General features: G+C 43.4%; 1 protein-coding gene across 1 annotated transcript in view; it reads left to right on the top strand.

Moving 5' to 3' along the window:
- Positions 1-13,328, top strand: part of LOC122939295 (fibrocystin-L-like) — a gene marked incomplete at its 3' end in the record, with an annotated part of 171,561 nt that overhangs the window by 112,893 nt on the left and 45,340 nt on the right. The window contains exons 39-46 of the mRNA XM_044295366.1: positions 5,068-5,245; positions 6,551-6,707; positions 9,046-9,202; positions 10,118-10,197; positions 10,318-10,447; positions 11,117-11,246; positions 11,477-11,718; positions 12,324-12,460. Coding sequence (XP_044151301.1) covers positions 5,068-5,245; positions 6,551-6,707; positions 9,046-9,202; positions 10,118-10,197; positions 10,318-10,447; positions 11,117-11,246; positions 11,477-11,718; positions 12,324-12,460 — 1,211 coding nt within the window. The remainder of the gene's footprint in view (positions 1-5,067; positions 5,246-6,550; positions 6,708-9,045; positions 9,203-10,117; positions 10,198-10,317; positions 10,448-11,116; positions 11,247-11,476; positions 11,719-12,323; positions 12,461-13,328) is intronic.

Here is a 13,328-nt window from a genome sequence, read left to right as displayed (position 1 = left end):
TAATTTTTTTTACGTTTTACTACTTCTTTTTTCCAATAAAACCCCTTTTATTAACCAAAAAAATTATTTTGCATTGCCACTTCACAAGACCCATAACTTTTTTTTCTTTTTCTATGGAGTTGTGCGAGGGCTTGATTTTTGAGGGACAACTTGTATTTTTCATTGGTATCATTTTGGAGTAAATGGCGCTTTTTTATCGCTTGTTATTACATTTTTTTCAGTGGAAACTAAGAATAAATTTGAAATTCTGTCTTTTTTTTATTTTAATTTTTTACGGCGTTCACCATAGGGGATAATTTATGTAATATTTATGTAGTCCGGGTCGTTACGGATGCGGCAATACCAAACATATCGGGGATATTTTCTTTTTGCAATTTTTTTCATTGAAAAGCGTATTTTCAATGGAAAAAAAAGCATATTTTTTTATTTTATGGAATTTTTTAAATATTTTTTTTACTACTTAAAAGTCCCACAAGGGGACTATAATATACAGTATTTTGATTGCTTTTAAAATGTAATGCATTATCTCTATAAGGCATTACATTTCAATAGCAATGCTATTCAAACCTTGACCAGCAGGCTGCGCCAGAGAGGCACAGCCTGCTGGAGATAACTACAGACAGGCTCGGGGCCCTGATCGGAAGCAAGGTAAGCTTCCGAACACATCAGCACCCCGCGATTTTATTTTCAGGGTGCTGATGGGAGACAGAGGGAGTCCGCTCCCTCTGTCACCACTTTACATGCAGCCGGCGCCATTGCGCCCGGCATGTAAAGGGTTAAACAGCCCGGATCGGCACTTCTGCCGGTCCAGCTGTTAGAGCAGGGTCCCGGCTCTCATGTGAGAGCAGGGTCCGTGCTCCCCGCTGCACGGGGGATCCGTGCAACGCTTAGACCGGGCCGCCGTAAAAGCGCGGCGGCCCAGCCTAAGGCCCCTTAGTGACCGCCGTAAAAACACATATGGGTGGTCACTAAGGGGTTAAAGGAAGCCTGTCACCACAATTTGACATTATAGACCGCTTACATAGCGCTGCAGCATAACTGTGCATGAGTCAAATGGTACCTTTTGTTCAGGGGCGGATAAAGTGCATGGCTATCTACCCAACTGCCCCCCCCCCCCCCCCCCCCTCCATTTTAGTTTTAGTTTTTTTTTCTGGATGAAGAGGCTGCGGTGCTTCGTAAGCGCCACAATCTCTTCCTAGGCCATATGACATTGTTTACATGGTCTCGGTGCACTCTGTCCCATCTGATTGTGGCTGAGCTGCAATACCAAGCGCAGTGCTATCAAATGGACAGGACAAGGAGCAAAGAGGCTGCGGCGCTCACTGGGACATCACGGTCTCCTCAAACAGCTGATTGGTGGGGGTGCCAGGAGTATGACCCCCACTATCTCATAACTCTCTGAGTACAGATTTCATAGATGTTACCTGCAGTCCTATGTAGAACCCCACATAAACACAATGAACTATTAAAATAAGTTGTCAAATTTAAATTACATATGATTATGATAAAAAAAAGATTTGGAGGAGAAGATGAGACACAGGTCACAGTAGTGAGCCAGCTCTACATATAGGAGAATACAGCACCACATACCTGTTACATCCAGTGACATCTTCTGTCATGTAGATCTTCTCTGTCCTCTTCTCCTCCGTTTGACCCAGACCGCCATGACAAATTCTTTCAGCCGCATCTCGTCTCTGCAGAGTTTGTTACACAGACATGTTAGATTTCTCATAATTGGGGTCATTTATCAAACTGGTGTAAAGTAGAACTGGCTTAGGTACCCATAGCAACCAATCAGATTCCACCTTTCATTTTCCAAAGGAGCTGTAAAAAATGAAAGGTGGGATCTGATTGGTTGCTATGGGCAACTATGCAGTTCTACTTTACACCAGTTTGATAAATTACCGCAAAGGTCCCTATAGTGTCTACAGCAGTTATAATGTCCCCTAGAGTGCCCCCAGTAATAATAACACCCTATACTGTGCTCTGGGTAATAATGCTTGTATAGTGTCCCCAAAAATAATGTCCCCTAATAGCAACGCCCCCACACTGCCCCCATTTAGTAATTTCCCCCACACTGCCCCATATAGTAATTTCCCCCACACTGCCCCATATAGTAATTTACCACACACTGCTCTATACAGTAATTTCTTCCACACTGCCTCCCATTTAGTAATTCCCCCCACACTGTTCCCCATGTAGTAGTTTGCCCCACAAAGTAATTTGCCCCCACACTGCCCTATCAAGTAATAACCCCCCACACTGCCCCTCATTAAGTAGTTTGCTCCGACACTGCCCTTCATTAAGTAATTTGCCCCTACACTTCCCTTCATTAAGAAATTTGCCCCAAAATGCCCCCAATTAAGAAATTTGCCCCCACACTGCCCTTCATTAAGTAATTTGCCCCCACAATGCCCCCAATTAAGTAATTTGACCCCCACTGCCCCCAATTAAGTAATTTGCCCCCACACTGCCCCCAATTAAGTAATTTGCCCCCACACTGCCCTTTATTAAATAATGTGCCCCCACACTTCCCCCAATTAACTAATTTGCCCCACACTGCCCTTCATTAAGTAATTTGCCCCCACAATGCCCCCAATTAAGTAATTTGACCCCCACTGCCCCCAATTAAGTAATTTGCCCCCACACTGCCCCCAATTAAGTAATTTGCCCCCACACTGCCCTTTATTAAATAATGTGCCCCCACACTGCCCCCAATTAACTAATTTGCCCCACACTGCCCTTCATTAAGTAATTTTCCCCCACACTGCCCCTCATTAAGTAGTTTGCTCCGACACTGCCCTTCATTAAGTAATTTGCCCCTACACTTCCCTTCATTAAGTAATTTGCCCCAAAATGCCCCCAATTAAGAAATTTGCCCCCACACTGCCCTTCATTAAGTAATTTGCCCCCACAATGCCCCCAATTAAGTAATTTGACCCCCACTGCCCCCAATTAAGTAATTTGCCCCCACACTGCCCCCAATTAAGTAATTTGCCCCCACACTGCCCTTTATTAAATAATGTGCCCCCACACTGCCCCCAATTAACTAATTTGCCCCACACTGCCCTTCATTAAGTAATTTTCCCCCACACTGCCCTTCATTAAGTTTTTTGCCCCCACACTGCCCCCAATTAAGTAATTTGCCCCCATGGAAACATTTGCCCCCACTGTCCCTGTAGTAATATGTCCTCCTCTGCCTCCCAAAGTTGGCACACACACAAAAAAACAAGCAAAAAAAAAGGCTAATACTTACCTGTGTCCGGAATGGTGAGGCAGGCGCGCGCACGTCACCACGCATGCCGGGCTTCTGCCACCACATAGGCCTCAGGCCTACTAGGCTTAAAGCCTATGGAGGTGATAGGCGGCGGGGCAGGGAACTATGTGCTCCCGTGCCCTGCTGTAGTTTTTGGGCGTTTGGGTCTGCTTTGGGCCCCTCAGCGATGCCGGGCCCGGGGCTGCCGACCCAAATGCCCCAATTATAATCCGCCACTGTCTTTGTTGTGTTGTTCTGAAGTTCAACAGAGGCAAAATCGCTGTTTTATTCTAATGTAAATGAGGGCTCGCAAGTGCCAAGGGACAGTGTTCAGGCTTTAAGTGCCCAGGCCAATATATCTTCTTTTCACATAATTCCTCCCCAGCCTGTTGCTTGGTCCGCCCTGTAAACCTCTTTCATCATCCAGTGTACTGGACGAGATCCCGCCGCCGCATGCGCACTGCATGGGGCGATGCCGCTGCCCAAAATGGTCTTCATAGTGAGCCTGCCCGGGCTGACAGTGTGGTCCAAGCAAGAGGCTGGGAAGAGTTATCTAAAAAGAAGGCAGAGCGGCACTTACAGCCCGAACGCTGCCACTGGGCACTTACAGCCCGAACGCTGCCCCTGGGCACTTGCGAGCCCTCATTTACATATCAATAAAGCAGTGTTTTTGCCTCTGTTGAACTTCAGAACAACACAACAAAGGTACCATTTGACTCATGTACAGTTATGCTACAGCGCTATGTAAGCGGTCTATAATGTCAAATTGTGGTGGCAGACGCCCTTTAAAGGGGTTATCCCATCTTAGACAATGGGGGCATATCGCTAGGGTATTCCCCCATTGTCTGATAGGTGCGGGTCCCACCTCTGAGACCAGCACCTACAAGGAGAACGGAGCAGAGAAAGTTGATGAGGGCGCACTGACTAACCTGTAGGTATGTTAGCATGAGGAAGGGGACGAATGGAAGAAAGTATGAAACCGCAAGTCTGCACGATTACAGTACACCTAACTTGTTTGTTGCTTTTTACTAGGGGGGAGTTTGCGGAAAGTACATTTTATATGAAATTGTACCTCTGATTATACAGTTTTCCATAAATCAGTAGTACAAGAGAAGATAACACACTTTGTAATATATCTGATTGCAAAATATAAGACTCCTGTCCTCCTCCTGGGGCAATGAGGAGATGGATTTTTAGTTTAACTGAGGGATCAGATACAGTTTCTATGTTTATGGAAAGGGAAGGGGGTAGGAGGAAGGAGCATCCCCAGAGATAGAGGGAGCCAGAGAGACGCTGCTGATGAAGGTTTTATTAGGTATTTTACCATCCTATTCCAGTGCTGGATTCACAGCAACACTGCTTAATACTGCTGTATATTGTCCTCCATGCTGCTGCTTGTGTGTATGTGTGGGAGAGGGTTAGGGGAGCAGTATCTCCTCTACTGTGTGTAACTGTTAGTCTCCTGCTCCCTCCCTCTCCTTATCCTCTCCTCTCCATAGACATCTATATAGGCAGCAAATATAACCTTAAATAAGGAAATATAACCTGATCACTCAGTGAAACTGAAATCCTTCTCTGCCTCACATGTATGGATTGTATCAGTGAAGTGAGAGTGAGTAATGCAGGAGGCAGGGGTTAGGAGGAGAGGAGTCTGATAATTGGAGAATAAGGATTTTTTCTTTAATAAGATATATTGCCCAAAGCTGGAACCCAATATACTAGATGTTTATAGCTCAGTATCTTGGTCTGATAAATCTTGGCATAGTTTACAACAGGCTTATCCTAACCATGTATTTCACATCTTCCATCAGATACTAATACCTCCTCCTTAAACTGCAATGTCAGTGTGGAGAATGGAAATAACAATGTGCACATCAACAACTCCTTTACATACTCATCCGCATTAACTGCTGCCATATATGATGTCAGCCCCAAGAGAGGAGGCACAGCTGGGGGAACCAGACTCACAATCACTGGATTCCAGTTCAGGTATGTGCCATAACTGACTAGTTTTCTAATGGTAATGGGCGCTAGGGTTGGATTAACCATCGGGTACTGGGGTTATGATTCATACAGAATGTAGATGCAGAATAAAAGTGATTGTCTAATTTCGTTAACCTCTATTTTGTGCCTTGTTTGGACATGTGCAGCTAATAGAGATAAGACCTCTCTTAAATGGGTTATTCACCCTTTGGGGGTGTTTGGTCAGAGTACTCCATCCTCCTGGTCAGACTTTCAAAGGGAAGCATACTTACCTGCTCCCTGCTACTGGAGCCCAGCTCCTTTATTCCGCCACCAACACCTCCTCATTAGGTCTCCCATTGTCAAGATCCACTTTGATGCTGCTGCAGCCAATGACTGGTCACAATGCAGCAGTGTCAAAGTGGATACAGACAGTTCGGCTCCTAAACCAGGCAGCTATGGTAGGGAGTGAAAGAGCTGGGACCCAGCAGTGGGGAGCAGGTAAATAGGTTTGGCCAAGCACCCCCAAAAGGTGAACAACCCTTTTTAAGCCATATCATTGATCTCACATTAATGTTGACTTGATGGACGTATAATGATCATGCCTGTCAACATTTCAAAATTGTCTTCAGGAAGATCTGATAGAACATTGCATGTAGTTCTGCAAACTTTTTGGGGTATAAACCCTTTTAAGGGCTTTTCCTGACTCTATTCCTGACATTTTTGAATCTCGAGGGGGAGGGGGCTGAAGCAATGACTGGAACAATGGGAACCTGGAGAAGCGGCACTAGAGGATGATGGAAATCTGGAGCAGAAGGACTAGTGGGGGAACCTACAGCAGAGGCAGCTAGCAGTACCTGCAATAACCACCCTTAACTGTACTTGAGATACAGTGGCATCCAGTAAGACAGCTCACGTCGTGACTATATTAATATGGTGTAGCTAGGTGTAGCCCTAGGTACAGGGGCCGAGTCTGGTGATGGAGGATCCCAGTGCCACACACAGGTGCCACACACAGGAGCACTGCTGTTTCGGGAGATTCCAGTAGACTTGTTTGGCACCTGGTTGACTTGCCAACTCTTTTGGGAGTCTGAAAGGCCTTCCCTACCTTAAAAAGCCTCCTGGGAGGGTTGGTAAGTATGATGATGACTCCAATGGGATCTCTGTAATGCATTTACAATAAGGCCCCCTAGCCCTCGACAGCTGAGACTGATCTTGTGAGAACCTGCTGCTGTGGACCACCAATTTGACATATGGCTGCCCACGCCCTAGTCTAGGAGTCGCATTGTTCATGTAACAGCAATTAATTCACTTTCTTTTTCTGCTTTGTAGCACTAATACCTCGGCTATCACTGTCACCATAGCACAGTCCGTGTGTGTCGTCCAGTCGGCTAATACCACACAAATTGTGTGTATAACCAGTGCCCACTCTCCTTCACAAAGAGCCAAAGTCACAGTATATATCGAAGGCCAAGGCATTGCAACGATGGTAAGAAATAAAATAGAAATATAATGTAAAAATCTGCCACTACATAGAAGAGAAGAGGACTCATAGCAAAGGCAAAACTGGGTCCCAATATGGTGCCAGGTATCTGGCAAGGGATTTGGTGCAAGGGATCTAGTTTTTGCTTCCAGCTCTACCTTTTTTGGCAATATTTGGGCCAATTTTCAGCCCTTTGTTTGCTGACGATGCAGATTCTGTGGAGAGGAGAGTAATAGCAAAGTGCATGGAACCAACCAAAACACGCTCCCTCTCTGTCATGTGGGCCTTTCCCTCTCAGGTCTAACATCTTTCAAAACCAAGACTTGCAATTCGGTTGTTTGCAACGGTGGAGGTGTCATTTTCACAAAATCATTGTCCACTTGGAGAATGCAGAATCTGTAAATAAGCTATACAGGGTGACATACAATGAACAGGTCGGATTGAAGGAAGTATGATTGTGGGAACGAACTGTTTATTTAGGCTGCTTTCACAGGAGCGAGTTGAACGCAGGTGTCTGTTGAAGCTCCCGTACTGACCGGATTGCATAGTATTATATTGATTTATGATGCCGTGTAACCCTTAGACTACATGCACACGACAGTGAAAAAAAAATGTCCGTTAAAAACGGATAAACTGTCAATTTTTTACGGATATTTTTTTCACTGATGCCTTTCTGAGAAAAGAATGTTAAAAACGGACTAATTCAATAGTATGGGTGCAGTTGGTCAGTGAAAGACGGACAAGATAGAACATTTTTTATGTCCGTTTTTCACTGACAGTCAAAAAACTGTTATGTTAATAACCCCATAGACTACCATTGGTCTTAAAACAGATGTGTGATGGCTGTTAAAAAAGCGTCCCTCACATGTCTGTTTTTCGTGTGCATGTAGCCTTACAGTTCTGGAATGTATTGTAAAACACTGATATTATTATGTCAGTGTTATCCTATACATCCCAGAACTCTAAGGGTTACATAGCATCATAAATCAATAATAATGCCATGGATTATATATGGAGAGATTTATTATCCCCTTTGTCATGAATTTAGAGCTAAAAAGTCATAAAACCCAGATTTGTAACTTTTTAAATGCCATTGCAATTAGATTTAGTTGCACCTGGAATTTTAAAGGGAACCTGTCACCTGTAAAACACATATTAAACCAACCTCAGTACCTTAAAGCAGTGTTTCCCAACCAGTGTGCCTCCAGCTGTTGCAAAACTACAACTCCCAGCATGCCCGGACAGCCTTTGTCTGCGCGGGCATGCTGGGAGTTGTAGTTTTGCAACAGCTTGAGGCACACTGGTTGGGAAACACTGCCTTAAAGTATTCCCCAGTGTGTTGCTAATCATGATTTTCTTTCCTCATTCTGTCTCCTCATATTTGTTAAAATTGCAGTTTTAATGTCTGTTGGCGCCTTCTCCAAGTCAGGCTTGAAGTCAAGGGGGCAGCGGCCTTTTGCTTCAAAGCACGATAAGCCCGCCCCTTACCCCTCCTCTCTACATTGTGATGGACATCTTGCCATGCTGCCGGGACCGCGCTCTCATGCGCTGTGCATTGCCTGTTACAGCGCGATCCCGGCTCCAGCTCCCTCACTCACCGCCTTCATTTTGCAGACTATGCATGCGCCGTTCTGTTGCGCTCGCGCCCAGCCGTCGCTTCTCGTCTTTAGCGTGAGCGTCATCACTGGCTTGCATTCCCCAGCACCTGCAGCTAGTGATCACGCTCACGTGCGAGAGCGATGGAACTGAACTATGCATGCACAGTCTGCAAAATAAAGGCGGTGAGTGAGGGAGCCGGGATCGCGCTGTAACAGGCAGCGCACGGCGCATGCGCGAGAGGAGCACGATCACGGCAAGATGTCCATCAAAATGTAGAGAGGAGGGGTAAGGGGCGGGCTTATTGTACCTTGAAGCAAGAAGGCCGCTGCCCCCTTGACTTCAAGTCTGACTTGGAGAAGGCTCCAACAGACATTAAAACTGCGATTTTAACACATATGAGGAGACAGAATGAGGAAAGAAAATCATGATTAGCAACACACTGGGGAATACTTTAAGGTACTGTGGTCGGTTTAATATGTGTTTTCCAGGTTCCCTTTAAGCCGCCCTCGCCAGTTTCCGAAAAGGGGATTTGGCGAGGGCACTGTCGTAAATAACTGAAATCTACACCAGCTACGAGATTGAGTAGACTTCAGTCTGGTGCACGGACTGCCAGAGAAGGCATTTCATTCATGACAAGGCCTGCGCGTCGCCTCCGGCAGGGCTCATCAGGACTAGCTTAGCACATGCAATCAGGGCCTTAGTTTTTTCTTTTTTTCTAAATCTTTTTTACAAATTGATTTTTTAGGACAATGCAGACTTTTTCTACATTGATGTCTGGTCTTCTAAATACACCTGGGGAGGAGAGTCTCCACCCGATGAGGGGTCCATGGCGGTCATCACAAAAGGGCAAACCATACTACTGGATGAGAGTACTCCAGTACTGAAGATGTTGCTGATCCAAGGTAATGAATAATACACTGAAATGATCAAATACACATTGAGTACTTAAGTGCTAAAGTAAATCTGAGAAAGCGTATGCATTTTCTTCTTCCCGTTGTCCTTTGTGTTCCTCCTCTGAATGTACTGTGTGAGTTGGACGCTATTTATTTCTTTAAAAATACATTAAAGAAACCTCTCATCTAGAAAAAAAAAAAACATTTTCCCGCATCAATTATCCTAAGCCAAAGCAGAGAGCAACTGCAAAAAGTAGCCCTTGCTTTGCAGGACAGCCCACAGATTTCTATGTATATCATGTAATGCCTTGTTTCCCCTGTGGAGGCACTGCAGGGTAATTGATCACTTGCTTGCAGGTTCCAGCTTATTGCTGGATACCCTGTGATCAGTTTATGGTTGGGGACCCTTATTAACAAAAAGGGATTGTCAACAGAAGAAAGCCCAGCAAGAGGACGCATTACTTGTGTCTCAGGAGTTTTTGTGTTAGTATTAATAGCTAATAATATACTAATCTTACCGATCACACTCTGGTCCCTTGCTGCCAGTCTTGACTCTTGACTACCTCTGCTTCTCTAGAGGTGGTAATGTGACATGACATCCTTTGTGACGACAGCCCAGTTACTGGCCATGTTGTTCACCAAACACCTTGTCACTATAGACATCTTGTCAACACTCAAGAGGAGCAACAGAGGTGGCACAAGACCAGAGCAGAGCTGGTAACATCAGTAGATAGCATTTTTATTTTGCGGAAGATTTTGAGTATGGTGTATACAACTGGATTTGGATGACTTGTACAAAAAAAAGTCAAAAAGTAAAACATGCAGCAGAAAAAACTCACTAGCAAGAACCCGGCCTTTTTCCTTTCTGTGTCCACCATTTGATATAACCCGGTAATATACACAGTCCTTTCACTTTTACAACAGGAGGAACTCTGATTTTTGATGAAGCAGATATAGAGCTGCAGTCAGAGAACATCCTCATTACAGATGGCGGTGCTCTTCAGGTATTCAAAGCCTAATATTTACTGTGCTATGGAATCAAATAGTTAATAACCAGGTATTGGATGGAATTATTGGACTGACATCATGGTACGGTAAATATCAAATAAAATATTTGTTTTTAGATTGGAACCGAGGCAGCTCCATTCCAGCACAAAGCAATAATCACCTTGCATGGCCACTTACGTTCTCCAGAGTTACCAGTATATGGAGCTAAGACGTTGGCTGTGAGGCAGGGGACCCTGGACCTTCATGGTAAATTTTAGTAAAAATAAATGTATGATAACAGGCTGTAAAAAAATGCCTTTACAACTACCACCATTGTAGCCCATTCTCATCCACATTCTGCTGCCTCTGATCTGAGCTCACATTTACCATCAGCTCCCTGCTGATTCAGTGTGGGTGCAAAGTCTTGGCACTCTAGAAGATAATGTCCTACTCCTTATACCAGTTACTGTGCAAGTGATGTGTAGAAGGACAAGGATAACCCACAATACAGAGGATTACTTTGTAAGAGATCAGATATGCTATTACAAGTGCCAACGACTGAGTGATTCCATCAGAAGCCAGCAGAAACCTACATATCAAGTGAATCTACATAAAATGTTGAGTAACATGGTATATACAACGCCTGTACTGATGGATAGTTACAGCCTGTATATTAGTAAATATATAGAAGTCCAGCTGAGCTGTTAGGAGGGAGTCTGGCAAGTTTTCCAACAGTTTCCAACAGCAGCAGAATAATGAATACAGCTCTGGAGTATAATACAGGCGGTAAATCAAGACCAGTACAAGTCAGAACAGTAATGTAAAGTCTGTACAATGTTACTCAACTTTTTCATAGATTCATTCTGTATGTAAACTGTAATGGTGGTCAGTGGTCAGTGGTCTGTGTCATAGGGTAAGTTTTTTCTTCTTCTCTAGGTATCCCCATTCCTGTTACATGGACTAGGCTTGCTCAGACAGTGGAATCGGGAAACTCTACTATAATTCTGCAGAAAAGTGTGACTTGGAAAGCGGGAGATGAAATAGTGATTGCATCCACAGGTCACAGGTACATATATGAGAATCACACTGTAAGGGCTCATGCCCACGAACGTAAGGGCTCCGTGCCCTGCTGCGGACCGCAAATTGCGTGGGGGCATCCGCAGTGGATTGCGGACCCATTTACTTTAATGGGGTCCGCGATATGTGTTAAACATAAAAATGTTACCTAAGGAATCCATTAATGTAAAACTTTACAGCACATTATTGTCCATAATTAATTTTATTATCCTCTGACAGACTCAGCCAAAGTCAGAATGAAAAGCGGACTATTCAGTCTGTATCTGGAGATGGCACAGTCCTGACCCTAACACAGCCATTACTCTACAAACATCTGGGAATTTCGGTCACTCTACCTGACGGTACTGTTTTTGAGGCCAGAGCAGAAGTAGGTCTCCTCACTAGAAACATCGTTGTCAGGGGGTCAACCAATGTGGAATGGAGCGACAGCATAGCGGCCTGTCCGGCTGGATTTGATACTGGTAATGTGATGGTTTGTTCTGGAATATGATGATGCATCACAGCATCCATTTTATGTTGTCTATATGGAGTATATTGGTGGAGACCCTTTTCATGGTTGCCCCCTCATATCTTATGGATTAGAATGTTTTTTAGGATAATATTTCACTTGAATACGGATCTTCTTACACAACTTCTGTCTTAATCTCCAGAGGGAGACAGACATGAAAAGTTCTCTCATTAAATAGAAAACTTTTTTTATGGAAAATTGCTGAATATTGTAAAAAGTCAATACACAAATGAAAATCGCATTGCTGTATACAGCTGGAGGTTCTCAGACTTCTTAGCAAAAGTTAAGATGCCTCCTCTGCAAATACAATTTTGAAACTCTGTAGGTTTCGTTTTTGAATAAAGTTGTACATCTCCATCCATGTCCTACAGTAATTGTCTGGCAGCCCTTGATCAATAGTCTAGTCCAAGCAATGGTGAAACTCTTGAATGATCGTTCCCTAAGATCATTTTGGGAGGGTTGGGGGAAGATATTTTAGTTTTGTAGTTTATGATGATAAAAAATCAAAGGATTTCCTTAAGTTACTCTTTTTTAATATTCATCATGTTCTTATTTTAGGTGAATTTGCCACACAGACGTGTTTCCAGGGAAGATTTGGCGAGGAAATAGGGAGTGATCAATTTGGAGGCTGTATAATGTTCCATGCTCCAAAACCTAATCAACTTCTGTCCATTGGAAGAATAGAATATGTGGAAGTAAGTGTGTCAAGCTAAAAATAGTGGCGGAAAATGTTTAATTTTTATCACATTATATAAGAAATATACATCATACGAAAATAAAAAAAATCTACACTACAAATAGTGATTTCACTTCAAATCACCATTTACATCAATATCTTAATCCAACATTACTTACATAGTGTCAGACACGAATGTGTTTATACCCACGTGTGGACATTAAGGTGCATGTTGATTTGAATCTGCACAAAATCTTTCTGCCGGTGACAAAAGTCGGATCTGAAGACCTTATAGGCCCGGACATATTTCTTTAAAGGCTTGATAAAGGAGTAATTCTCCTTCTAGGTTCTCATTCACACTTGACATTTTGTACTTTAAAACTCTCTGCACCAGCTGGATCTCTGTAAGGAGAACCAGTAACCCCTATGAGCTGCCTTTAAGGCTTCTCAGCCAGCCAGTACTCTGCTCTGTACGGACCAGGAGCAAGAGCTCTGAAACATCTGTCTACAGATGAGTTTCTCTGATATAGCTGATTTGTTAGTCATGTTCCAAGGCCCTTTAATGGGTCAGATACTGACTTACAGTGTAGACCGTTTTCTTCTTTCCTGAAGAAGAGCTAATTTTCAAACTCCAAAAGCTACCAGTGCCTTCCAAAAGCTGCATTTTGTCCATAATGCAAACATTTTTTGGATGAGATAATTTATAACAAAAATATCCTTTAAATTGAATGGGCCTTAAGAAAAAAAAAATATTGTTTATATCGTGTTTTTATGTTAAACACTTTTTAAAATAATTTTTGCAATGTTATTTTAAATTTTTCATGTCAATATCTACATTTATACAAAAAATAAAAATCATGCAGTTTTCGTACTGGAAACTGAGCTTA

Source organism: Bufo gargarizans, chromosome 5 (genome assembly GCF_014858855.1).
Source record: "Bufo gargarizans isolate SCDJY-AF-19 chromosome 5, ASM1485885v1, whole genome shotgun sequence".
Classification (NCBI taxonomy): domain Eukaryota; kingdom Metazoa; phylum Chordata; class Amphibia; order Anura; family Bufonidae; genus Bufo; species Bufo gargarizans.
The sequence above is the reverse complement of the archived record's forward strand: the minus strand, read 5'-3'. Positions and strand labels throughout refer to the sequence as shown.